The sequence below is a fragment of the Delphinapterus leucas genome, chromosome 2 (genome assembly GCF_059928025.1).
Source record: "Delphinapterus leucas isolate spDelLeu-1000000601 "Yukka" chromosome 2, BTC_Dleu_Yukka2, whole genome shotgun sequence".
Classification (NCBI taxonomy): Eukaryota; Metazoa; Chordata; class Mammalia; order Artiodactyla; family Monodontidae; genus Delphinapterus; species Delphinapterus leucas.
Window position 1 is genome coordinate 178544731 of NC_143130.1, and position 27278 is coordinate 178572008.

The 27278-nt window shown below is 42.3% G+C and overlaps 1 protein-coding gene across 7 annotated transcripts in view; it reads left to right on the top strand.

Annotated features, from left to right (window-relative positions):
* TECPR2 (tectonin beta-propeller repeat containing 2) overlaps positions 1–27278 on the top strand; it is a 95494-nt gene that overhangs the window by 1362 nt on the left and 66854 nt on the right. For all 7 annotated transcript variants that reach the window (XR_016392275.1, XR_016392276.1, XM_089908213.1 and 4 more), the window contains exons 2-5: positions 13339–13627; positions 22395–22523; positions 22893–23024; positions 27114–27271. Coding sequence is in view for 5 of the 7 variants with exons in the window: in XM_089908213.1 (XP_089764339.1) it covers positions 13409–13627; positions 22395–22523; positions 22893–23024; positions 27114–27271 (638 nt within the window). In the remaining 2 variants the exon portion in view is untranslated. The remainder of the gene's footprint in view (positions 1–13338; positions 13628–22394; positions 22524–22892; positions 23025–27113; positions 27272–27278) is intronic.

Sequence of the window (27278 nt, forward strand, 5' to 3'; positions counted from 1 at the left end):
TGTACTTTCTCTCACCCAGCTACAATGTACCTTGACAAAGTTCTGACCTTGCTTTTTTTTTTCCCCAACATCTCTTGTTGGTTCATTCAGCAGATCGTTATTTGGGGCCTGTTGTATGCCAGCCACATACCAGCTTCTAGGGATGCTGTGGTGGACCAGACAGACCCAGTCCCTGCCCTCAGGGAACTTTCAGACTTGAGAACCAGCAGACATAGATACAGGGGATGCTCTATTTGAGTTTTCAGGACTGGCTTGGAGACTGGTGGTGGGATAAGGAAAGTCCTCTTCTGAAGGAGTGACTAGTAAGTAGCTTTTGTTAGGTTTAAGTTATTTTGTTGTCACATTGTCTTTTTCAATAGAAGATTGGCTCCTACTGGATTTGTTTTCAGTTTTCTCTTAGAGAAATTACACTTCAAGTTTGAGGAAGGTCTCATTTCATATTAGCTTCTATGTAGTTTGAGCAAAATGGCTCCTGGAACTTCATGAGGAAAAAGGGAAGGAAACAGGTGTCAGGCAGAGCAGTTGATTAAACTTAGAATAAGTGAAGAACAGATGAGGAAACAGTTACATAATGAAGACAAGCTTCGGAGTCAAGGATGGAGAGATTTCTAGATATAGTGGAGCTCAAGGAGCTTGATAGAATCCAGAGGGAGTAGTTGATGGCTCTGTGAACTGCTGAGGTAGAAGTGAGCTGTTGTTGCAAGTGTGTGTCAATTTTAAATGAACGTATTCTTTGGATCCAGACATAAGAGACCAGTGAATTTTTGCATAATCATGGACGTAACTGAGGTAGAGTGGCTTTCTGTTTCGTTCTGTCAGACTTGGGGAATTCTGGCTCAGTGTTTTGAAGGAGATTAATTCAGCAGATATGTGTTGAGCGTTGATTGTACCACACTCCCTATTGGTCTTTTGAAGCGCTGCAAATTTGTGGATGAACAGGATGTAGATGAAGACTAGAAAGAAGCCATTGAGGAAGATAGAGAACAAATCATGATGGTGCCCTGTGATAACTGCCCTCATAGCGTTCTGTGAAAGAGGGAGGCTGAAGGCTTCCTGTGGAGAACTTGTTCTTACAAGATGTGTATGGGGGACGGGGAAGGAATGAAAGGGACTTTGCAAAGACACACAGGTCATGGTGTGTTCAGGGACTGTGGTGGGAAGCTCACTGTGGCTGCAGTGTGGAGTATGTGGATGGAAGAGTGGCCTGAGATGAAGCTGGATGCGGACCGGTTTGTTGAACTGCTCAGCTTCATACTGTCATCAGGCTTTAGATTCTGAGCACTGGCTAGCCAGCGGGCTTGGGATCAGAAAAGTGACAAAACCTCATCTGGAAGATAAATGACTGCCTCCATCTCATTATGTTCAGCCATAAGATTTTAACATTTAAAAGAACAGTGGATGTTGTAGCCAGACTTTAAAAATAGACTGTATGGGAGGGAGACGCAAGAGGGAGGAGGTATGGGGACATACGTATATGTATAGCTGATTCACTTTGTTGTACAGCAGAAACTAAAACACCATTGTAAAGCAATTATACTCCAATAAAGATGTTAAAAAAAAAAAAGACCCTGCAACAGGGAGTGACTAACTGTCACTTCCTAGAGATTTTGGATAGAACCCTTAAACCATTAGAGCTGTCAGGGTGCTCTGGCAACTTCCGATCGTTGTACTAAGTGGATGATTTAGACTATGTGTTATTAGTCCTAGCTCCAGTTTTTAAAAACTGCCCATCAGGCATTTGGGTGCTATCAGTCAGCGTGAAGGTCAGCTTCCACCTTCCAGGTGTATGGGATTGTGGTGTTAATGGGGGAGAGAATTATCCTGCCTCAAAGAAGAATGTTTTGATGTTTTATATTTTTAATGGAAATATTCAGAACCAGGGAAGCATTATTGATTTTAAAGATTGGATTGAGATATTTTTTTGCAGTAAGACCTGAAGTTAACATTTTACTTATTCATTCAACAAATCTTTACTGAACATCTACTCCGTGCCAAAGATATTGTTAACGTACAAGGCTTTTCATTGGTAAACAAGAGAGGGTTTATGTTGCTTACACTCTCATGAGAGAGATGATCATTAAACTGTTTATCAAATAAAGTAATTAAAGGTTGTGATGAGAATTATGAAGGACATAAACAAGATGATATGTTAGAAGGAGGAGGGGACTGATGGATACTGTGAGTGATCTGATCAGGGAAGGCCTTTCTGAAGCCTGGTGTGTGGAGAGAGATGAACGATCGATCGTAGGGGGAGTAGTCAGTTCTGAAGCCTGAGGAGGGCAGAGTGGACCAGTGGAGCTAGAGCTTGGGGGATGAGTGGAGAGAGGTGGAGATGTGATGGGGGAGCCAGGAAGGGGTCAGACCACACAGCCTGTAGGCCACAGAAGGGTATTTGCTTATTCTCAGAGCACTGGGGAACCACTGTAGAATGTTGAATAGGGTGAGTGGTATGAGATCCACCCATTTCTCTTTCAAAGAACTTCTTTTTTTTAGACACTTTTTTTCAGAGCAGTTTTAGGTTCACAGCAAAACTGAGGGGAAGCTACAGAGATTTCCCGTTTGCTCCCTGCCCCACCCGCGTGCATAGCCTCCCCCTTTATCAGCATCTCCCACCGGAGTGGGGCGTTTGTTACAACTGATGAACCTGCAGTGATACAGCGTAATCACCCAGAGTCCATCGTTCACCTTAGGGTTGGTGGTGTGCGCTCTGTAGGATTGGGCCAATGTATAGTGACACGTATCCATCTTTATGGTGTCAGTATTTTTATTGCCCTAAAAATCCTCTGTGCTCTGCCTACTTATCCCTTCCCCTCCCCCACACAAACCCTGGCAACCACTGATCTTTTTACTGTCTCCATAGCTTTGCCTTTTCCAGAAGGTTCCAGAGTTGAAATTATACAGCATGCAGCCTTTTCAGATTGCCTTCTTTCACTTAGTAATGTGCCCTTCAAGTTCCTCCGTGTCTTTTCATGGTTTGAGAGCCCATTTCTTTGTGGTACTGAATAATATTCTAGTGCCTGGATGTACCAAAGTTTATTTATTCATTCACTTACTAATGTGCTAGTTGCTTCCAGATTTTTACAATTATGAATAAAGATGTTGTAAACATTCTGGTGAAGGTTTTGTGTTGGCATAAGTTTTGAACTCGTTTAGATAAGTACCAAGGGCTGCAACTGCTGGATCATATGGTAAGATTATGTTTAGTTTTGTAACAAACCTTCAAATTGTCTTCCTAAGCGGCTGTACCATTTTGCATCCCCAGCAGCAATGAATGAGAGTTCCTGTTGCTCCACATGCTCACCAGCATTTGGTGTTGTCAGTGTTCCAGATTTTGGCCATTCTACTAGGTGTGTGATGGTATCTCGTTTTAATTTGCATTCTCCTGATATATGATGTGGAGCATCTTTTCATAGACTTATTTGACATCTGTATGTCTTCTTTGGTGAGGTGTTTATTAAGATCTTTGGCCTGTATTTTTTTTTTTTTTTTTTTTTGCAGTACGCGGTCCTCTCACTGTTGTGGCCTCTCCCGTTGCGGAGCACAGGCTCCGGACGCGCAGGCTTAGCGGCCATGGCTCATGGGCCTAGCCACTCCGCGGCATGTGGGATCTTCCCGGACTGGGGCACGAACCCGTGTCCCCTGCATCAGCAGGTGGACTCTCAACCACTGCACCACCACCAGGGAAGCCCTGGCCTGTATGTTAATTGGGTTGTTGAGTTTTAAAAGTTCTTTGTATATTTTGGATAACAGCCCTTTATCAGATAGGTACGTTTTGCAGTTTTTCTCCTAATCTGTGGCTTGGCTTCTCCTTCATTTGACATTGTCTTTTGTAAAGCAGAAGTTTTAAATTTTAATGAAGTCTAGCTTATCGGTTACTTCTTTCGTGGGTCATGCCTTTGGTGATATTATTTAAAATGTCATCACCATACCCAAGGTCATCTAGGTTTTCTCCTGTATTGCCTTCTAGAAGTTTTATAGCTTTTGTGCTGTACATTTAGGTCTGTGATCCTTTTTGGGGGGCTGCGTTTGGTCTTCGTTGCTGCGCGCGGGCTTTCTCTAGTTTCCGAGTGGGGCCTACTCTTCATTGCAGCGCTTGGGCTTCTCATTGTGGTGGCTTCTCTTGTTGTGGAGGACGGGCTCTAGGCACGCGGGCTTCAGTAGTTGTGGCTCACGGGCTTAGTTACTCCGTGGCTTGTGGGATCTTCCCGGACTAGGGATGGAGCCCATGTCCCCTGCATTGGCTGGTGGATTCTTAACCACTGTGCCACCAGGGAAGCCCCTGTGATCCATTTTGAGTTAATTTTTGTGAAAAGTCTATGCCTATATTCACTTTTTTACATGTGGATGTCCAGTTGTTCTAGCACCATTTGTTGCAAAGGCTGTCTTTGCTCCATTGTATTGCCTTTGCTCCATTGTCAGAGATCAGCTGGCTGTATTTATGTGGGTCTATATCTGGGCTTTCTCTTCTGTTCTGTTGATCCATTTGTTCTTTTGCCAGTACCACTGTCTTGATAACTGATGCTTTATAATAAGTTGTGTAGTTGGGTAGTATCAGTCCTCTGACTTTTTCTCCTTCAGTATTGTGTTGGCTATTTTGGGTCTTTTGTCTTTCTATACAAACTTTAGAATTATTTTGTTGGTATCCACAAAATAACTTATTGGGATTACACTGAATCTGTACATTCAGTTGGGAAGAATTGACATCTTAACAATATTGAATTTTCTTATCTGTGAACATGGGATATCTCTCTATTTATTTAGTTGTTCTTTGATTTTGTTCATGTGAATTTTATACTTTTCCTTGTATAACTCTTTACATATTTTGTTAGATTTATACCTAAGTGTTTTGTTTGGGGGGGATGCAAATGTAAATGATACTGTGTTTTTAATTTAAAATTCCACTTGTTCATAGCTGGTATATAGGAAAGTGATTGACTTTTGTATATTAATCTTGTATCCTGAAACCTTGCTATAATTGCCTATTAGTTTCAGGAGTTTTTTTATTGAGTCTTTCAGATTTTCCACATAGATGAACATGTCATCCACAAACATAGTTTTATTTCTTCCTTCCCAATCTGTATACCTTTTATTTCCTTGTCTTATTGCATTAGCTGGAACTTCCAGTAAATGTTGAAAAGGAGTGGTGAGAGGGGGGACATCCTTGCTTTGTACCTGATCTCAGTTGGGGAAGCTTTTTTTTTAAATTTATTTACTTATTTATTTTTTATTTTTGGCTGCATTGGGTCTTCGTTGCTGCGCGCGGGCTTTCTCTAGTTGCGTTGAGCGGGGGCTACTCTTCGTTTCGGTGCGCGGGCTTCTCATTGCGGTGCCTTCTCGTTGCGGAGCACGGGTTCTAGGCGCATGGGCTTCAGTATTTGTGGCACATGGGCTCTAGAGTGCAGGCTCAGCAGTTTTGGCGCACGGGCTTAGTTGCTCTGCGGCATGTGGGATCTTCCTGGACCAAGGCTTGAACCCGTGTCCCCTGCATTGGCAGGTGGATTCTTAACCACTGCGCCACCAGGGAAGCCCAGTTGGGGAAGCTCTGGGTTTCTCAACATTAAGTGTAATGTTAGTTGTTAGGTTTTTTGTGTAGATATTCCTTATCAGGTTGAGGAAGTTCCCCTCTGTTTCTGGTTTACTGAAGTTTTTGTCATGAATGCATGTTGGAGAGCTGATTCTTCTTTTTTTTGTTTGTTTTGTTTTTTGGGGTTTTTTTGGTGTGTTTTTTTGGGGTAATAGCTTCATTGAGATTTCACATACCATATATATTAACCATTCAAGGTGTACAATTCAGTGTTGTTTAGTATATTCACAGAGTTATGCAACAATCAGTTTTAGGACATACCACCCTAAAAAGAAACACCATGTCCTTTAGCAGTCATGCCCACCCCCACTCTCTTCTCTCGGCTTCAGGCAGTCATTGCTGTGCTTTCTGTCTGTAGATTTGCTTATTCTGGCCATTTGCTATTTCATATAAATGGAATCCTGCAAATGTGTGGTCGTTCGTGTCTGGCTTCTTTCACTTAGCATAATGTTTTCAAGGTTCATCATATTGTAGCATATATCAGTACTTCATTCCTTTTTATTGCTGAATAATAGTCAGTTACATGGATATACAATGTTTTGTTTATCCATTCATCAGTTGATGGACAGTTGGGTTGTTTTACTTTTTGGCTTTTATGAATAGTAATATGAAATTCTGTATACAAGTCTTTGTGTAGACATACGTTTTCATTTCTCTTAGGTATATAACTAGGAGTAGAATTGCTGGGTCATATGGTAACTGTATGTTTAACCTTTTGAGGAACTGCCAGTGACTGCCACATTTTATTTTCTACCAACAATGTATGAGGGTTCCAGCAATGTTCCAACAATGTATGTGTTTCTCCACATCCTTGTTAACACTTATCTGTCTTTTTGATTATAGCCATCCTAGTGAGTGTGAAGTGATGTCTCGTGGTTTTGTTTTGCATTTTCCCTGATGATTAATGATATTGAGCATCTTTTCATGTGCTTATTGGCCATTTGTATGTCTTCCAGGGAGAAATGTCTATTCAGATCTGCTGCCCACTTAAAAATTACCTTTTGGGCTTCCCTGGTGGCGCAGTGGTTGAGAGTCCGCCTGCCGATGCAGGGGACATGGGTTCGTGCCCTGGTCTGGGAAGATCCCACATGACGCGGAGCGGCTGGGCCCATGAGCCATGGCCGCTGAGCCTGCGTGTCCAGAGCCTGTGCTCCGCAACGGGAGAGGCCACAACAGTGAGAGGCCCGCGTACCGCAAAAAAAAAAACAAAAAACCACCAACAACAAAAAAAACCCTTTTAATTATTAAGTTTTAAGCATTTCTCATATATTCTGGATACAAGTCCTTTGTCAGATGTATGATTAACAAGTATTTTCTCTCATTCTGTGGGTTGTCTTTTTACTTTCCTTGATGATGTCCTTCAGAGCACAAAAGTTTTTAATTTTGTTGAAGTCAGAGAGCTTATTCTGACTGCTCTGTATGAATCCGGATTCCAGGGACAGGTGTAGAAGCAGGAGAGCAGTTGTTACAAGAACAATGCCGTGGTCCACGTGAGAGGTGTACTGGATTTGTCTCAGGCATGGCCACAGAGTTGGTGAGAAGGGGCCAGCTGTGAGGTAGGTTAGGACATAGAGCTGATGGAACAAGGTGAGGGATTACTGTAGGGGTGAGGGAGAGGGAGAAATCATGGATGAATGCTAGGGTTTCAGCTTAAATAATTTTGATCCAAAATTTGATTATGCTGTCTGTTACCTGCTACAGAATTATGATAGTTTTTAATGGAGTTTGGCCAGCGAGTCCTGCACTCCCTTCTTACACATTTGAAATTGCTTTTGATTGTATGATCACTGATTGTGCCAAGGAGATGGTTCCAGAGACTCTGACCTTCCATATTATCCTCTAATACTGCCTACGCCACCTCAAATAAACATATTTTCTAAGTGAGACTAGTGTGCCTGCTTTACAAGTGCAGTTTCAAGGCAAGTCCTCTGCCCCCTTCTAACCAGACTGCAACCTCAAAGCCCCTTCTGTGTAGAGATTATGGAACTCTCAGTGAATAGTATCAGTTCAAGGGAATGAGTTTTTGAAATCTAAATGTCATAATTTGACAGGGCTACTTTGAGGAAAAAGACTTTTAAAGGAGGAATTAATATCCGCTGACATTTGTGAAGTGCTTCGTACCTCTGCTTGCTTCCTAGGAGATCTCATCAGCTAAAGTGGAAATTAAAACACTTTGAGAAAATCTTGGTTTATGACTGGAGCATGTTCTCTGCAGTTTTTTTATATGGTCACTAAAAGTCTTATTCTAGGGAAGTATTTAATGACATGGCAAATGCTCATGATTTATTAAGTGAAAAACCCTGTGTGTGTTTACACACATGTAGCTGTACCCTATCTATATATGTAACATGTCTCTACGATGGGGTTATGAGTGGCATTTATTTCATTCTTTGTACTTTTCTATATTGCTACGTTTTTGATAGTGAACATTTATAACTTTTATAAAAATAAAATTTTATTTTAAAAACATCACGTAAATTATGGCACATCAGTGTTTGTGTGCACACACCCATCAAGGAAATACATCTTTTCCTGCTCCTGTGATGCCCTTCTGCTTGAAGGTGGAGAGGAGCTGTTGAAATGAGAACATTTCTCGCCTGTAAAGTGGAGATAACAGTGGTGCCAACCTCCTGAGGTTTTTTGTGAGGATTTAATGAGTTCGTGTGCTAAAACAGTTTCCGTTAGGTAATAGTGTTTACTGTTACCACTGTTGCTACTTTCATTGTTATTTTGGCTTTAGTGTCCTCCTTAAAATGATCTACGTGCTTTCCCAAGGTGTCTGATTGTGGCTGTCCTCGCTTGTGTTTGCCTGATAGCCGTTTCATTTTCATTTGATTTCGGGGTCATGTGGGTTTTGCCCACCTCTCTGGAGTACTTGTACAAACCAAAGATTGGGGAGCATGGATATCTTTTAGCCAAGGCAGTCTTGACCTTACAAAGTTGTAAATTTATGAAGTATGCTGCTGTATGGACAGGATCAACATTCACTGTCAAAATTTCACTTAAAATTATATGACCCTGGGCAAATTTCTGAACCTCCCAGAGCTTCAACTTCTGCTAAAAGAGGGTATATTAATGTTCTTAACCATCGCAGAGGGACTTACTACTGTTTACTTACCTCTAGGAAAGGTGTTTGTGAGTTACCCTGCCTGCTTCACTGTGTGTTTCATCTATCATGACTGTCAAATGAAATAGGAGTCTGAAAATGACCTAGAGGATGTTTATTCCAGCGTTGAACTGGGGCCATATTGGAGAAAAGATGAAATTTCGTTTCTTTTCCATTCTTGAACTCACTCCTTCCTTGCAGATTTTCCTTTTTTATAACTCATTCATTTATTCAATGAATACTTAGTGTGGGACTTCCCTGGTGGCGCAGTGGTTGAGAGTCCGCCTGCCAATGTAGGGGACACGGGTTCGAGCCCTGGTCCGGTAGGATTCCACATGCTGTGGAGCAACTAGGCCCATCCCATGCGCCACAGCTGCTGAGCCTGTGCTCTAGAACCTGCGAGCCACAACTACTGAGCCCGCACATTGCAACTACTGAAGCCCGCACACCTAGAGCCCGTGCTCCACAACAAAAGAAGCCACCGCAGTGAGAAGCCCGCACACTGCAATGAAGAGTAGCCCCTGCTTGCCGCAGTTTGAGAAAGACCGCGCACAGCAACGAAGCCCCAATGCAGCCGAAAATACATAAATAAATAAAATAAATAAATTTATAAAAAATTAATTAATTAATACTTAGTGCCTCCAATGTGCCTGACCCTTTTCTAGGTTCCAGGGGCTAGAGGGGTAAATGAGGTGGATGTGGCCTCTGCTCTTGGGCTTACAGACCAGTGGTGGAGGGGACCAGGCAGAGATGGCCATCAACAGGAGAGGAAGAGGATGTGTGGAGAAAGAGAAGCAGGGGGTGGGGATGTGATAGAGAGTCCTTTGGAAAGGGCTGAGGACTTGAAGGGCAACGGCCTAGATTCAGGTCTTGCCCGTGTGGTCTTGAGCAAGTCTTGTGACCCTCTGGCCCTCAGTAGCTTATGTAAAAGTTGTTTTTTTTTTATTAGAATATAATTGCTTTACAACGTTGTGTTAGTTTTTGCTGTACGATGAAGTGAATCAGCTATATGTATACACGTATCCCCTCCCTCTTGGACCTCCCTCCCACCCATCTAGGTCATCACAGAGCACCGAGCTGAGCTTCCTGTGCTTTATGGCAAGTTCCCACTAGCTGTCTGTTTTATGCTTGTTAGTGTATTTATGTCGATTCTAACCTCCCAGTTCATCCCACCCACCCCTTCCCCTCCTGTGTCCACATGTCCATTCTCTGCGTCTCTGTTCCTGCCCTGCAAATAGGTTCATCTGTACCATTTTTCTAGAGTCCACATATATGTGTTAATAAACAATATTTGTTTTTCTCTTTCTGGCTTACTTCACTCTGTATAACAGACTCTAGGTCCGTCCACATCTCTACAAATGACCCAACTTCATTCCTTTTTATGGCTGAGTGATATTCCATTGTATGTATGTACCACATCTTCTTTATTCATTCATCTGTCTTTGGACATTTAGGTTGTTTCCATATCCTGGCTATTGTAAACAGTGCTGCAATGAACCAGTTGGGGTACGTGTGTCCTTTTGAGTTATGGTTTCCTCAGGGTATATGCCCAGTAGTGGGATTGCTGGGTCATATGGCAGTTCTATTTCTAGTTTTTTAGGGAATCTCCATACTGTTCTCCACAGTGGCTGTATCAATTTACATTCCCGCCAACAGTGCAAGAGGGTTCCCTTTGCTCCACACCCTCTCCAGCATTTATTGTTTGTAGACTTTTAAAAAATAAATTTATTTACTTTATTTATTTATTTTTGGCTGAGTTGGGTCTTTGCTGCTGCCCACGGGCTTTCTCTCATTGCGGCGAGCGGGGCTGCTCTTTGTTGCGGTGCACGGGCTTCTCGTTGTGGTGGCTTCTCTCGTGGAGCACGGGCTCTAGGTGCGCGGGCTTCAGTAGTTGTGGCTTGCAGGCTCTAGAGCGCAGGCTCAGTAGTTGTGGCGCATGGGCTTAGTTGCTCTGCAGCATGTGAGATCTTCCTGGACCAAGGATCGAACCCGTGTCCCCTGCATTGGCAGGCGGACTCTTAACCACTGTGCCACTAGGGAAGCCCTGTAGGTTTTTTGATGACGGCCATTCTGACCGGTGTGAGGTGATACCTCATTGTAGTTGTTTTTTGTTTGTTTGGGATTTTTGGCTGAGTTGGGTCTTCGTTGCTGCAAATGGGCTTTCTCTAGTTGCTGAGTGGGGGCTACTCTTTGTTGTGGTGCGCAGGCTTCTCATCGCAGTGGTTTCTCTTGCTGTGGAGCATGGGCTCAAGGCACACCGGCGCAGTAGTTGCAGTGCGTGGGCTCTAGGGCGTGCAGGCTTCAGTAGTTGTGGTGCGTGGGCTCTAGAGTGCAGTGCTCAACTAAGCACATGGGCTTAGTTGCTCCGTGGCATGTGGGATCTTCCAGGACAGGGATCGAGCCTGTGTCCCCTGCATTGGCAGGTGGATTCTTAGCCACTGTGCCACCAGGGAAGTCCCCTCATTGTAGTTTTGATTTGCATTTCACTAATAATTAGTGATGTTGGGCATCCTTTCATGTGCCCCTTGGCCATCTGTATGTCCTCCTTGGAGAGATGTCTGTTTAGTTCTGCCCATTTTTCAATTGGGTTGGTTGATTTTTTGATATTGAGCTCCATGAGCTGTTTGTCTATTTTGGAGATTAATCCTTTGTTCCTTTGTTTGCAAATATTTTCTCCCATTCTGAGGGTTTTCTTTTCGTCTTGTTTATGGTTTCCTTTGCTGGGCAAAAGCTTTTAAATTTAATTAAGTCCCATTTCATTTGTTTATTTTTGTTTTTATTTCCTTTACTCTAGGAGGTGGGTCAAAAAAGATCTTGCTGTGGTTTATGTCAAAGTGTGTTTTTCCTATGTTTTCCTCTAAGAGTTTTATAGTGTCTGGTCTTACATTTAGGTCTTTAATCCATTTGGAGTTTATTTTTGTGTGTGGTGTTAGGTAGTGTTCTAATTTCATTCTTTTACATGTAGCTGTGCAGTTTTCCCAGCACCACTTATTGAAGAGGCTGTCTTTTCTCCACTGTATGTTCTTGCCTCCTTTGTCCTAAATTAGGTGACCATATGTTCGTGGGTTTATCTCTGGGCTTTCTATCCTGTACCATTGATCAATATTTCTGTTTTTGTGCCAGTACCATACTTGTCCTGATTACTGTAGCTTTGTAGTATAGTTTGAAGTTGGAGAGCCTGATTCCTCCAGCTCTGCGTTTCTTTCTCAAGATTGCTTTGCTCTTCGGGGTCTTTTTTGTTTCCATACAAATGGTAAAATTTTTTGTTCTAATTCTGTGAAGAATGCCATTGGTAATTTGATAGGGATTGCACTGAATCTGTAGATTGCTTTGGGTAGTATAGTCGTTATCACAATATTGATTCTTCCAATCCAAGAACATGGTGTATTTCTCCATCTGTTTACGTCATCTTTGATTTCTTTCATCAATGTTTTATAGTTTTCTGAGTACAGGTCTTTTGTCTCCTTAGGTAGGTTTATTCCCAGGTATATTATTCTTTTTGTTGTGATGGTAAATGGGATTCTTCCCTCAATTTCTCTTTCTGATCTTTCATTGTTAGTGCATAGGAATGAAAGAGATTTCTGAGCATTAATTTTGTATCCTGCAACCTTACCAAATTCATTGATTAGTTCTAGTAGTTTTCTGGTGTCATCTTTAGGATTTTCTATGTATAGTCTCATGTCATCTGCAGACAGTGACAGTTTTACTTCTTTTCCAATTCATATTCCTTTTATTTCTTTTTCTTCTCTGATTGCCGTGGCTGGGACTTCCAAAACCATGTAAAAGTTTGTAGGGTAAGGATTAAATGGGTGAATGAACACTTCATAAAGTATAACACGCTGTGTGATGATATATAACACACTTCCCTTTATTGAGGGAAGCTTTGAATCCAAATTTTCAAGAGGTGTGGGTGTCAGTGCAGAACAGATAGAAGGTGTTGTGTAGCTGATGTTCTGAGTGCTGTGGAAGCTGTAGCTATCCAGCCGGGGGACACGTTTCTCCACCACCTCGACACAGTGAGCTTATTCCTACGTCTGGATTGGTCCACTGTTCTTCTAGTACAGTGTCTTTACTGTTTTTTTTCCACACACTTTTTTTTTTGGCCATGCAGCTTGCGGGATCGTAGTTCCCTGACCAGGGATCAAATCCGTGCACCGTGCAGTGGAAGTGCGGATTGCCAGGGAATTCCTCTTCTCCACATTCTGTCCTTCCTGGTGGGCTTCAGAATTTTGGATGTTTCCGGTGAAGCTTTCTCCACTCTCTAGTCCACACTGCTCTCTCCCTCTTCTCATTGAGACCCACAGATTAGCACCTAATCACATCTGGTTTTATGTCTCTTCACAGTTTCTTTTGCCTCCCTAACTAGATCATAAGCTACTTGAGATTAAGAACTGTTTTTAATATTTTTTCCACCCCTTCCCCTCCATAGCATTTATCACAATATAAATTACAGGGGCCAGCACATATTGAAGTGAGTTTTGAATTAAAATGCTCAAAAGTGATCTTAATGGCACTTGGTTACTTTCTCTGTTTAATTCAGCTCTGACTATAATTCATACCCACCTGAAAGTTCCTCATTCCCACTATTATACCTGACTTCTCTTTGCATGACTAGATGTTGAAAGCATTATAATGCCTTGTTCTTCAGCCCCCAGGTTTCCCTAGATGCCAGTTAAAATTCCTGTCCTGCTTGAAGATCATCTGTGGAAACGTTGGCCATGGCATCCGTATCAGAGTCTGTTACATTCAGAGAGTTCTGCCCTTTGTACTATCTCCTCAATGCCATTCCCACAAAGATCCAGAAGGGGTTCCGCTCCATAGTGGTCTACCTCACGGCCCTGGACGCCAACGGGGACTACATTGCCGTGGGCAGTAGCATTGGCATGCTCTACCTGTACTGCCGGCACTTGAACCAGATGAAGAAGTACAACTTTGAGGTGAGTCTTGCTTGTCCTCACCTGAGCATGTGTGAGCCCAGGCTAATGTTTAACATGCTTGTGAGTTCCAGGATGGGGTAATTTACTTCTGATTTGCTAGAATATGGCCTGAGTGCCCTTCCCAAACAATACTTTATGACCTTTTTTTTTGCCGTACGCGGGCCTCTCACTGCTGTGGCCTCTCCCTTTGTGGAGCGCAGGCTCAGTGGCCATGGCTCACGGGCCCAGCCGCTCTGCGGCATGTGGGACTTCCCGGACTGGGTCACGACCTCGTGCCCCCTGCATCGGCAGGTGGACTCTCAACCACTGCGCCACCACGGAAGCCCCGACCATTTTTAATTGAGGTGGAGTACAGCTAAAAATGTTGATGTTTTAACTTTTTTTCCTGCCTCCAAAAATCCAGAGTTACTTTAAAAGAGAACATTATAGTGTTTAACACTTAATAGAAAACTTTGAAAGTAGGCATGTTTTTCTAAGTGTTTTCTTTTGGTTTTTTTTTTTTTTTGGCTGCACCATGCGATATACAGGATCTTAGTTCATCGACCAGGGATCGAACCTGGTCCCCCTACAGTGGGAGCGTGGACTCTTAGCCACTGGACCACCAGGGAAGTCCCTCTAAGTGTTTTCTAAGTGTTTTGTTTCTCAAAATACCTTACCTGACTTACTCAAATAATCACTAGCTATTCTGGTGAAATTATTGTGAAAAAAGGATCAGGATCAATGTTGGCTAGCTGCCAGAACACGTACGTCTTAACTGAGGTCACTTCTGTAGAACACTGCCACTGGGGTCCTGACCGACCTCTGTTCTGTGTTGGTTGGCTCAGGCATCTCTGTGTATTGTAGTTATTGGGGAGGTGGACTGAATTCACCCGCTGAGTTGATATCTGTGATTTATGAGTGCTCAGGTTTTGTGAGAGACTCAAGGGTGACTGAGTTGTGGCTCCTGCCTCACAGCCTTATGGGGTTCTACTCTGCCTGTGGTTAGTAGACTTTTACAGCCTAAGACAAGGCTTTTGTGTTTAAGAGAAGTATTTACAAATATCTATATTTTAATCAATATTCAACTTAAAGCTTAACTTAAAAAGTTAGTTTTTGTTAAGCCTCTATACTCAATTTAAAATAACACAAATGGTTAGCATGTATATAGCACTTACTATGTGCCAGGCATTATTGTAAACCTTTACATATATTAACGCATTTCATCCTCACGAGACTCTGTGAGGTAGATGATGTTTTCTCATCCCCATTTTACCAGGGAGACAACTGAGGTACAGAGAGGTTGAGTGACTTGTGAGGTGGTTAGGAAGTGGTGGCACCATTGTCTGAACTTGGGCAGCTTGGCTCTAGAGTTTACATTTGTATTTTTTGTACGAAAATGAAAACTATTGCTATTTCTTTTCTTTATTTAATAGCTCATGGATTTGACTGCTCAAATTCCCCACACATTTAAAACCATTACATAGTTAATCTTTAAAACTATGGTTATGGATTAATATATCAGCTCTCTCAAATACTTCAACACTTAACAAAAAAGACTTATGAATCCAGCAGTGAACCCCTAACAGGATAGACCAAAGAAACCCATGCCCAGACATACCCTAATCAGACTTCTAAAAACTAAAGACAAAGAGAAACCTTAAAAGTAGCCAGAGAATGACACGTTACCTGTAAGGGACAATGCTTTGAATTCCCGAAAATTTCTCATCAGGAACTATGGAGGCTAGAAGACAGTGGTACAACATTTATAAAGTGTTGAAAGAAAATAATGGTCAGCTCAGAATTTTTACCCAAGAAAAATATCTATTAGGAAAGAAGGTGAAATAAAAATATTCTCAGACGAAGGAAAACTAGGGGGATTCATTGCCAGCAGACCTGCTCTAAATAATTGTTTCAGGAGATTCTTTAGGCAAACGAGAAATGATACCAGAAGGAAACTTGGAACATCAGTAATGAAGGAAGAATAATAGTAAATACAGTAGACTGTTTCTCTCCTCTTGAGTTCTTTAAAATATACTTGACAGCAAAAATTATAACACTGATCGAGTTTTCAGTGTGTATACATGTAGTAATATATAAGATAACTGTAACGTAAGAGGGGAGAGTAAGGGACCTATATGATAGTAAGGTTTCTACATTCTTTTTTCTTTAATATATATATAATTTTACTTATTTATTTATTTATGGTTGTGTTGGGTCTTCGTTGCTGTGCGCGGGCTTTCTCTAGTTGCAGTGAGCGGGGGCTACTCTTCGTTGTGGTGCGTGGGCTTCTCATCGCCGTGGCTTCTCTTGTTGTGGAGCATGGGCTCTAGGTGCATAGGCTTCAGTAGTTGTGGCACGTGGGCTCAGTAATTGTGGCACGCGGGCTCTAGAGCACAGACTCAGTAGTTGTGGCGCACGGGCTTAGTTGCTCCATGGCATGTGGGATCTTCCCGGACCAGGGCATGAACCCATGTCCCCTGCATTGGCAGGCGGATCCTTAACCCCTGGGCTACCAGGGAAGCCTGGGTTTTCTACGTAGATGATCCTGCTTTCCTCTGAAGAAAGAGTTTTACCTCATCTTTTCCAGTCTGTATGCCTTTAATTTTTTACTTGACTTACGGTGCTGGCCAAGACCCCAGTATGGTGTCTGCAGTGAGAATAGATATCTTTGCCTTAGCCTTGGTCTTCACCATTACATTAGCTATAGATTCCTCACGGACGCTTTTTATTTCTGTTTATTTCTATCCTAGTTTTCTGAGAGTTTTTATCATGAATGTGTATTGAAGTTTGTCAGATATTCACTTGAATCTGTTGTGATGATATGATTTCCTTCTTTATTTATGTGTTATGTTACATGAATTGAGTTTTGGTTATTATTCCAACCGTGCATTAATCTTTTAAACCCCATTTTGTCATGATATATTATCCTTTTTTTTTTTGGCCTCGTGGCACAGCTTGTGGGACCTTAGTTCCCTGAACAGGGATTGAACCCAGGCCCTGGCAGTGAAAGCACCAAGTCCTAAACAGTGGACCACCAGGGAATTCCATATTATCCTTTTTTTTTTTTTTAAATCTTGCTGTATTCCTTTTAGTAATATTTTGTTCAGATTTTTTGTATCTGTATTCATGGAGGAATATTGGTCTGTAGCTTTCTTATGATGTTTCTGTCTGGCCTTTCTTATTATACACATAACTATCTAGTGTTTTCATTCTATATTTAACTGCTCAAGTTGGACATTATTATTATTATATTTTATAGTCACTGTTTAGATTCCTTCACAGTTTTGCCAACGTCTTTACTCACCATCCCTTGTTACATCTCAGTTCTTCCCTTTGCAGCCATTCTCCTTGCTGGAGTACATCCTTTTTTTTTTAAATTTTTGGCTGCATTGAGTCTGCGTTGCTGCGTGTGGGCTTTCTGTAGTTGTGGCGCACGGGATTAGCTGCTCCACCGCATGTGGGATCTTCCCGGACCAGGGCTTGAACCTGTGTCCCCTGCATTGGCAGGCGGATTCTTAACCACTGCGCCACCAGGGAAGCCCTGGAGTACATCCTTTAGTAGTTCTTGTGTTGAAGTCTTTTGGTGGTAAGTACTCTTGATTTTTTTGTTTGTCTGAATGTCTCTCTGTCTTTGAATTGTTTAGAGGTATACTATTCAGGGCTAACAGTTTTTTCCTCTTAGCACTTTGAGGATGATACATCTCAACATCCATTGTTGAGATGTCTTTTGTTAATAATTGTTCATATTTAGTTATTTCCCTTTTTTCTCTGACATATTAGTATCTTCTCATTGCCTTTGAGGTTTTACTGTTTCACTACAAGGTGTGTATGTGTGTATTTCTTTTCATGAGTCTTGTTCAAGGCTTGTGCTTCTGAGGATATAGGTCTTTCATCAGTTTTGGGTAATTTTTAGCCCTTATCTCTGAAGATGTTTCCTTCTCTTATCCTCTGTTTTCTTTCCTTCTGGAATCCCAATTAGATGTAGGTTGGACCTTCATATACTATTCTCTATGACTCTTATCTGTCATATTTTTTTTTTTTTGGAAAGAGACTCCACCTCTATTTTTTATTTTTTTTTAATTTTTATTTTATTTTATTTTTTTTTATATGTTGGGGGTAGGAGTTTATTAATTAATTAATTTATTTTTGCTATGTTGGGTCTTCGTTTCTGTGAGAGGGCTTTCTCTAGTTGTGGCAAGCAGGGGCCACTTTTCATTGCGGTGCACGGGCCTCTCACTGTGGCGGCCTCTCTTGTTGCAGAGCACAGGCTCCAGACGCACAGGCTCAGTAGCTGTGGCTCACGGGCCTAGTTGCTCCGCGGCATGTGGGATCTTCCCAGACCGGGGTTCGAACCCGTGTCCCCTGCATTAGCAGACAGATTCTCAGCCGCTGCGCCCCCAGGGAAGCCCATCTGTCACATTTTTTCTCTCTCCTTTGCCGCACAGATCTGTCATCTGGTTCAGTAATTTTCTTTCATCTGTGACTGGGCTGCTACTTAGTCTACCCCTGACATTTTACATTCTTTCGGTTCTTTTTCATTTCTGTTATTTCTGATAATAGTTTGGTCTTATGTTTCAATTTCTTTTTACATTTCTTTAACATTTTTAAGCATATTTCTTTTTTATTACTGAAGCATAGTTGATTTATAATGTTTCAGGTGTATAGCAAAGTGATTCAGTTATATATTCTTTTTCAGATTCTTTTCCATCATGGGTTATTACAATATTGAATATAGTTCCCTGTGCTATACAGTAGGTCTTTGTTGTTTATTTTATGTATAGTAGTGTGTATCTGTTAATTCCCAATCTTTCCCTCCCCTTAAGCATATTTCTTTTATGTTCTGGGTCTCCTCACTCTACATGAAATGCTTGAGTCAGGATGAGGAGTTGTCCAATTCTGTTGTTGCTTTCTTTAGTTGATTTTTCTTGAGGGGACCTATTTCCCTGTGGTCATGTCTAATTGTGAGGTATGTGGCTGATCCTAATATGTGGGAGTGCTGAGGGGCCTGGGTTGAGACTGTTCCACAGATGGGGTTGATGGTCACTCTGCCAGCCGCCTTGGAGTGCTACAAACACGGAAGCATGTCAGGTGAAGTGCCTGGCATGAAGGTTCTTTTCAGTGGGAAGGGAGAATAAATTCAAACTCTGGTGCTGGATATGGCAGCTTTGTGATTACAGCATCTTTTTTATTCACTCCAGTCAATGCCTGAGATAAGACAAAGGTCCTTGTCAGCTTCATTTCCCAGCAAATTGATTTTTCCCTAGTTTACACTTTCACTGAGAGTTAGGTCTTCAGGGATTCTGGTTTTAGCAGGGGATGTCAGTTCCAGCTCCCCACGTCACCTGGCCTGAAGCCTTGTCCTCATTAACCGTCCTCACCTCAGAAAATCAAGGGTGTAGGCGTTGGCCAGATTGCCCTATGGAGCCTGTAGCTTCAGGGCTGGCTTCTGTTCTAGTTTGACAGCATTCTTTCTGTTTTCGGCTCTTGTAGATTTTCTTTACTTTTCTAGAGATCAGCTATGCGTTTAAAAGAATGTTTTATGTATCTTATTCAACATTTCTAGGTGTCTGGAGAGGAATGCTTTTTCAGAATAGCTAGAGTGGTATACCGTGAGAAGTTGAAACTTCATATTTTGTTTCTGTCTGAAGTATAGTTAGATATTGATAATCTGATTCTTCGGATGTTTTGGTTCTTAAGTCAAGAACCAAATCTATTTAATAATCATATTAAATAACCTTAAGTCAAGTTTAGTACATTGGTTTATTAAAAAGCACGTGTACAAGCATTGCATATAGATATTCAGGCTTCCAGCCCATCTGAGCAATGATTTTGAAACCATTCATTCAGGAAAATTACACAACCGTTTTGATTTTGTGCTACGATGTGGCAAGATCTCCAATAAGTGATTTTGATTCTTGTTGTAGTAGCAGTTTTTATAATTACAAATTCCCAGGAAAAATATTCTCTTTTTAACATTCTGTTGCTATGTCAGATGATACACATCTAAAGCATGTTATGTTACTTTCTTCCCTCAAAGCAGAGATGGAACCATCACTCACATTCCTGCACTCCTTTCATTCTCCTTCTTTCCCACAGCCGACCACACCTTCCATCTCCACGGCCATGGATCTGCTCAGAAGGCATAGGGCAGCGAGGCAGAGCAGGGCCTCTGTAGGGTCACACTTGGGTGTGAGTCCTGACTATTGATTCTCTCTAGCTTTGTGACCTGAGACAAATCGCTTCACCTTTGTAAAATGAGGATAACTCCAGCACCTGCCCTCTTGGTGGTTTGAGGACCCCAGGAGATAATGCCTGTGAAGCGCTGAACAGGGTGCCCAGCACAGGACACGTGCGACTGACAGAGCGTCCCTTACAGAGAGAGTCGATGTGCTCTGTTCATCACTGCTGCCCTCCTTCTGACCGGGTCTTCATACTCTTCTTTCCTCGTCAGGGTTTACTGCCCTTGCACCTGTTCAATTTGCCACTTCCCTTGACTGGGTGCATACTACCTCCACCTGAACTATCACAGGAGGCTCCCAGCTGGTCCTCCTGCCTGCCTGGTCCCACGCCTTCCTCCTTCCATCCTGTTCCTAATGGGGTTACCAGAAACACCTCTGACTGATACACCTGCAAAAGCAGGCATCTTCAAGGGTCCCCCTTTTCCTTCCTGTAGGTTGAGATCCAGGTCCCTTACCCTGTATCACGACGTGGCACCAAGTGTATTTATAGCCCATGAACATACGCTGCAAGCTGTAAAGTGGCAGGTGAAAGTGAGCTCAGTCGCTGCCACCCCCACTCGTGGGGGGCAGCTCTTCATGTGCACGTCTCATTGCTACAGCTCAGCTGTGAGAGGGCGGGCCTGCGCCCTACTGTGTATTACCACAGCAGCTGACTCAGTACCCTGAATGCAGAGATTGATTACCATCTAAATTACTGCATCAGGGATCAAAATGGCTTATGGAAGATCTTGCCATATGTCTTAGTGAGGTTGAAATGGTTGTGTAATTTTTCTGAATGAGTGGTTTCAAAATGAAAAATGATCATTCAGATGCTCTGGAGGCCCGAATATCTGTATTCAGTGCTTGACGTGTGCTTTTTAATAAACCAGTGTGTTAAGCTTGAGTTAGTGTTATTTAATGTGATTATTGATATGAGAACCAAAACACGCCAGGAATCAGTTTATAAAGCACTCTCAAATGTATTGTCTCACTGATCCTCAAGCAAGCCTGTGTGGCAGGTACACACCATGGACTACAGTCGGTGGATGACTTGTCCACGTTGAGAGAGAAGAAAGGAGAGCTTGCGTCTGGGATAGCTCTTCTGACTCCAGACTCCAGTTTTGAGGGGAACTACCTCTCCTATCCAAGTTCCTTAGTACTCTCTTGATAAGAGCTCAGTGTATTCATACTTGATTGAACAGTATTTCCTTTCTCAGAAATGCAGTTTTAAAATTTTGTCATTTCAGGGACTTCTTTGGTGGTCCAGTGGTTAAGACTCTGCACTTCCAGTGCAGGGGATACAGGTTCAAATCCTGGTTGGGGAACTAAGATCCCACATGCTGTGTGGCACAGCCAGAAAATAACACAAAAACAATTGTCATTTCAAAGATAAAAAACCTAGAAAGAAAAAGAGATTAATTATCTTTCTGAATTGTATACATTTTCAATCAGGAATATATATAGGCTGCAGTCCAATGAGGTTTTCCATTCCATTGGTAGGTAACGTTTCATAGTCTGAAAGCTGGCCTGGTGACAGGCCCATTTGTTTTGTTTTTTTGTTTGTTTTTTTTTAACATCTTTATTGGAGTATAATTGCTTTACAACTTTGTGTTAGTTTCTGCTGTATAACAAAGTGAATCAGCTATGTGTACACATATATCCCCATATGCCCTCCCTCCCCACCCCTCTAGGGGAACACAAGGCACCGAGCTGATCTGCCTGTGCTATGCGGCTGCTTCCTACTAGCTATCTATTTTACATTTGGTAGTGTATATATGTCCATGCCACTCTCTCACTTCGTCCCAGCTTACCCTTCCTCCTCCCCGTGTCCTCAAGTCCATTCTCTACGTCTGCGTCTTTATTCCTGTCCTCCCCCTAGGTTCTTCAGAACCTTTTTTTTTTTTTTTTTAGATTCCATACATATGTGTTAGCATACGGTATTTGTTTTTCTCTTTCTAACTTACTTCACTCTGCATGACAGACTCAAGGTTCATCTACCTCACTACAGATAACTCAATTTCGTTTATTTTTATGGCTGAGTAATATTCCATTGTATATACGTGCCACATCTTGTTTGCATCTTTTTTTTAATTTGTTTATTTTTGGCTGCATTGGGTCTTTGCTGTGCTCTGGCTTTCTCTAGTTGTGGCGAGCAAGGGTTGCTCTTCATTGCGGTGCGCGGGCTTCTCATTGTGGTGGCTTCTCTTGTTGTGGAACATGGGCTCTAGGCGCATGGGCTTCAGTAGTTGTGGCATATGGGCTCAGTAGTTGTGGCTCGCAAGCTCTAGAGCACAGGCTCAGTAGTTGTGGTGCATGGGCTTAGTTGCTCTGCGGCATGTGGGATCTTCCCGGACCAGAGCTTGAACCCGTGTCCCCTGCACTGGCAGGCGGATTCTTAACCACTGCGCCACCAGGGAAGCCCGTGCCACGTCTTCTTTATCCATTCATCTATTGATGGACATTTAGGTTGCTTCCATGTCCTGGCTATTGTAAATAGTGCTGCAGTGAACATTGTGGTACATGACTCTTTGAATTATGGCCCATTTGTTTTTGAATGTTTCCTCTTTCAGGGGAAAACGGAATCCATCACGGTGGTGAAACTGCTGAGCTGCTTTGATGACCTGGTGGCTGCAGGCACAGCCTCTGGGAGGGTTGCAGTCTTTCAACTTGTATCCTCGTTGCCAGGAAGAAATAGACAGGTAAGTACTAATCATTTTAGCATTTCTTAACTTCTTGGCAAATTCCTCATGTCTTTTAAAATGAGGAGTCCTCATCTGCCAAGAAAATACTTGCTCAGAAAAGCCTCACTCTGTGCTCCTTATAATCAGATGACATTTTTGTTCCTGGTAGGACACTTGGCAAAAAGCGTATATGGGTAATTTTGCTTAATGTTCTCTGGCTCTTCTCTGTCAGTTTTAAAGGTGGACCCTTGTGCAGGTTTTTGCATGGAAACAACTTGGGAACACCAGCTTTTCCATAAACAGTAGGGATTGCGTACCACCTTGTTCACATCTCACAGTGTTTATCCTTGTCTTTTTCTTGTGTGTATTTTCATCGTTTATTCATAGCTTCGGAGATTTGACGTCACTGGTATTCACAAGAATAGCATAACAGCTCTGGCTTGGAGCCCCAATGGAATGAAATTGTTCTCTGGAGATGACAAAGGGAAAATTGTCTATTCTTCTCTGGATCTAGATCAGGTAAAATTATTTTCAGAAATATTGGTTGTCTTATATTTGGAGAAGTTGGTCAACTTGAATTTTTGATTATTGTCCCTTTTTAAAATTTTTATTTATTTATTTATTTATTTGTCTGCCGTGCCGGTTGGCTTGTGGAATCTCAGTTCCCCAACCAGGGATTGAACCCAGGCCACAGCAGTGAAAGTGTGGAATCCTAACCTCTAGGGCACCAGGAACTCCCCATTGTCCCTTTCTAATCTCAACTGTTGTTTGTAACATTTTCTTTCAAGGGCTTTTCTAATGCTTTATAAGCTTCTACTTCTGTATCTAAAGAATTGGCCTTTGTTTCTTCTGGAACATGCACTTTTTTTATTCTCCTGTTTTCTATTGCTACCAATTAGAAAAGTAGCCACTATCAAACGTATTTCCTTGGAGAGTTTGTAGGAGGATGTGAAGCGTTTCACAGTCATGACTATTGTCAACTGAAAAAAAAAAAAAAAGCACAACCTAAAAGTCGAGAATTTTTATTCCACGGACTTACTGAGGACTTAAGCCCGACAGACAGTCTCTCACATGACTCTGAGGGACTGCTCCAAAGAGATAAGGGAAGAGCCAGGATATATAGGAGTTTTGCACAAACCAGGTAGTTGAACATCAAGATTTCTGCTAATTAAAGAAAAAACAAACATCTCAAGTTAATGACTTTAGTGCTTTTCTATGTATGGGAAGATACCAGAATCTGGGCTCATTGAAATCATTCCTTTGATATACACCTTAACTGTCTAGGGCCAGTAAGTATCCTGTTCTTTTCCATCTTGAACCCCTTCAGCTGCACTGTTGGGGGAGGCTGCAGTGGCTGATAGCTGCAACATCCTTTGCTCATCTGTATGGCGGGCAGCATTCTTTGTCCACACTGTGGACAGAGGTCAGTGCTTCCAGTGGGTGGTGAGCTCACCCCCAGCCAAGCTCTGGTTGTGTGGGATAGAGTGGTGGGAAAGGAGGAGGGTTGGTGGCAGCAGGGAGCCTAGCCCCACCCTCGTATTTGTCATTTTATTTAAGCCTCACGACAGAGCCCTAAGCTGTGTGTGCTGATCTTCAGCCAGTAGATAAGAAACCCAGGCGCCAAGGGATCCAGTCACGAGCTGATGCCTGGCAGAGCTCAACTTCAAACCTAGGGTGTGCTCCCATCGCGCATGTGGTTTTATGCCTGCCTGTGCTTTGTTTTGTCATACCTCTGCTCAGTTAGAATGAACCCCTTGGTGGCACGGTCCTTTCGTTTTCTTATTTGTAGCCATCATTCCTAGTGCATCTAGGAATTCAGCAATTACTAGCTGGATGACTTTTAGTCCCTCTGATCCAAGACTGACCTGTCTTCTACGAATATTCTCTAGCAGTAGTTCTCAAACATTTTGGTCCCAAGACCCCTTTACACTCTTAAAAAGAGGATTCCAAAGAGGTTTTGTTTGTATGGGTTTTATATCTACTGAGTGTACTATGTTAGAAATTAAAACTGAGAAATTAAAAAATTTTTATTTTATTTTGAAATAATGAACTTATTATATGTTAACATAAATAACATACTTTTGTGAAAATAACTATTTTCAAAACTACTGCTGAGAATTCCCTGGTGGTCCAGTGGTTAGGACTCTGCACTCTTACTACAGAGGGCCTGGGTTCAGTCCCTCGTTGGGGAACTAAGATCCCACAAGCCGTACGGCGCGGCTGAAAAAAACAAAGCAAAACAAAACTTCTACTGCTGTTTGCAAGAGTAGCATCGGTTTACATTTTTGCAAATCTCTTTAATGTCTGCCTTAATAGAAGACAGCTGGATTCTGCATTTAGTCTGTCACAATACATTGTTTTGGTTAGAGTATGTAAAGAAAATCTGGCCTCACACAGACATGTAGTGGGAAACAGGAGGAGTATTTTAATAGCCCTTCCAGAGAATTGTGGACATTCTTTAACCACATCCCCAAATTGACTAATGGCAGTTTCTTTAAAGATTGGTTACAACGTGGAATCTGAAAGCATATAGATGAATTTTTCTCACTCTGTTACAGTGAAATCTATTGGTCTGTCTTGCACTTAGGATGGCTCCTTGACCCACGTGTGATTTTGTAACATCTTGCATTGATCACTTGGAAAATACTGACCTACTGAGTGATGCACATCTTCCAAATGTTGAAACATTTAATTATATAATATCAAAGAAAGCACCTTTGTTAATATTGCCATCATTCTGATGAGAAAAGTCTTTAGCTGTTGGGAATCTGTCAGGTTCACAAGGGTGGATACAAGTTTTCAAATTCTAATCTTCACTTGTAAACTTGCATTTTGTTATCAGCAACAAATACTGTTACTTATTTTCCCTGAGTTGACAGGCTTACTTTGTTCTTTCTGAGAAGATGCCTGCCAAATACCCAAGTTTGAATAATTATAGTATTTCAAGTAAAAATGTATTTTGTGAAAAAAAGCAGCTGGTTGAGCTCACAGCTCATACAACCACACAAGTGCTTCCTCCTTGAGAGAACCGAAGTACTTCAGCATCAGCAGGAGGGCTGCGTGCATGCCGTTTTGTCACACAGAATACAGAGATAGGCGTACACAAGGGTCAAGATGAGATGGAATTATCATTTTCCTGCGTCAAAGACCTTCTGAAGTGAAATTCATGTTTTTGCTGCAAGTGCACAGTGGCTAAGGGCACCGTGGCAGCTACCGGATTTTGGTGCCCTGCTCATCTTGGGCCCGTTTGAGCTTTCAGTAGCTCTACCAACCATCAGTACAAACCACAGCTTGGTGGAAAAGGCAGATAAAACCTAGTATTATAAAGAAAATGGTTTTGACCTCGCCTGGGGACCCTCAGGGACTGTGGACCACACTTTGAGAACTGCTACTCTCCAGGAAAACATTTTGTTAAGGTTTTAAGGGTCCCCATATTTGTACTTGCCTGCTGTCACTGCCCCAGCCTGAGTTGCACAGAGGGGACACTGCTCATGCATGATGTCAGGAAATGGAGAGAAAAATCACACACAGAAAGCACTGTCCTTAGCATGCTGATCATTTTTTTCCCAGCTTTATTGAGGTTCTGATCATTGTTTTTTGGAGACACAGGTATTTCATGAGATTTGCAAAAAAGACGTGTGTTTTTGCACAATACGGTACAATAAATTTAATTCCATTACAAGCTAAGTCAAAAATTGAAAAGCTACAGTCTGCATAACTGCAAAGGTGGGAGGGAAATCTGCCTTGATGTCCTTGATGTTTGCGGGGTAGTGGGGATTTCCCTGTCTTGATTGTGCTGGTGGTTACATAACTGAATGCATTGGTCAAAATGCATAGAATTGTGTATCTAAAAAGAGTGACTTTTACTGTATGTAAATCTTGCCAATGGATCTGATCGCTGCTCCCTCTTTCCCTGCAAAGGTCTGTGACATTGCACCAGTATCTCTAAACAGCTAAAGGAACGGCTTCAGGAGAAGAGCGGCTTATGGCAGCAAATATTTGACCCCAAGAAACACAGTTTGCGTTAGCAGTAAAGCGCCTTCTAGAACTTTACTTTGTTCTTCAATATGCTTACTACCATTTTAATTTCTTTCTAACCTGTCTCTTCTGGCCCTTTCAGTAGGCAAGGATATAATGTCCCCACGATTGCTTTGAACCCTTTGTGGAGGAGGAGTGCGATATGGACTTTGACCGTTGTCATAGTAATATTATAGAAAGCCCCACTGTGTTCTCTTGGAATTAAATACACATGGCGCAACATATTCCTGCTGAATCTTTATGGATTCTTCTTTGAACCGCGTACTGGGAACATTTTTAAAAAATTATACAGAATTTGTAAATGTTTCTTGGCCAACTTGATGTAGCCTGACATAGATGGTAACCCTGACTGTTTTCTCATTAGTGAGGACTTTTGCAAATAATTTCATTGCAGTGGGTTGACATTGAATCTGGTGAGAATTAAAGCATTCGTTTTAAGGTAGACATTGATCAAAGTCAATGTCAGGCACAGGAGGGACGTGGGCCAGTCCTCTCAGACTGACGTGGGGTCACTGTAGCCTGCTGCGCTGCGTGCCTCACCTGTGAGCCTCACCTGGCGTCTCTCCGCAGGGCATCTGTCATTCCCACCTGGTACTGGAGGAGCCGGCTTCCATCGTGCAACTGGACTACAGCCAGAAGGTGCTGCTGGTCTCGACTTTACAGAGAAGTCTGCTTTTCTACACCGAGGAGAAGTCTGTCAAGCAAATCGGAACACAGCCAAGGAAAAGGTGAGCA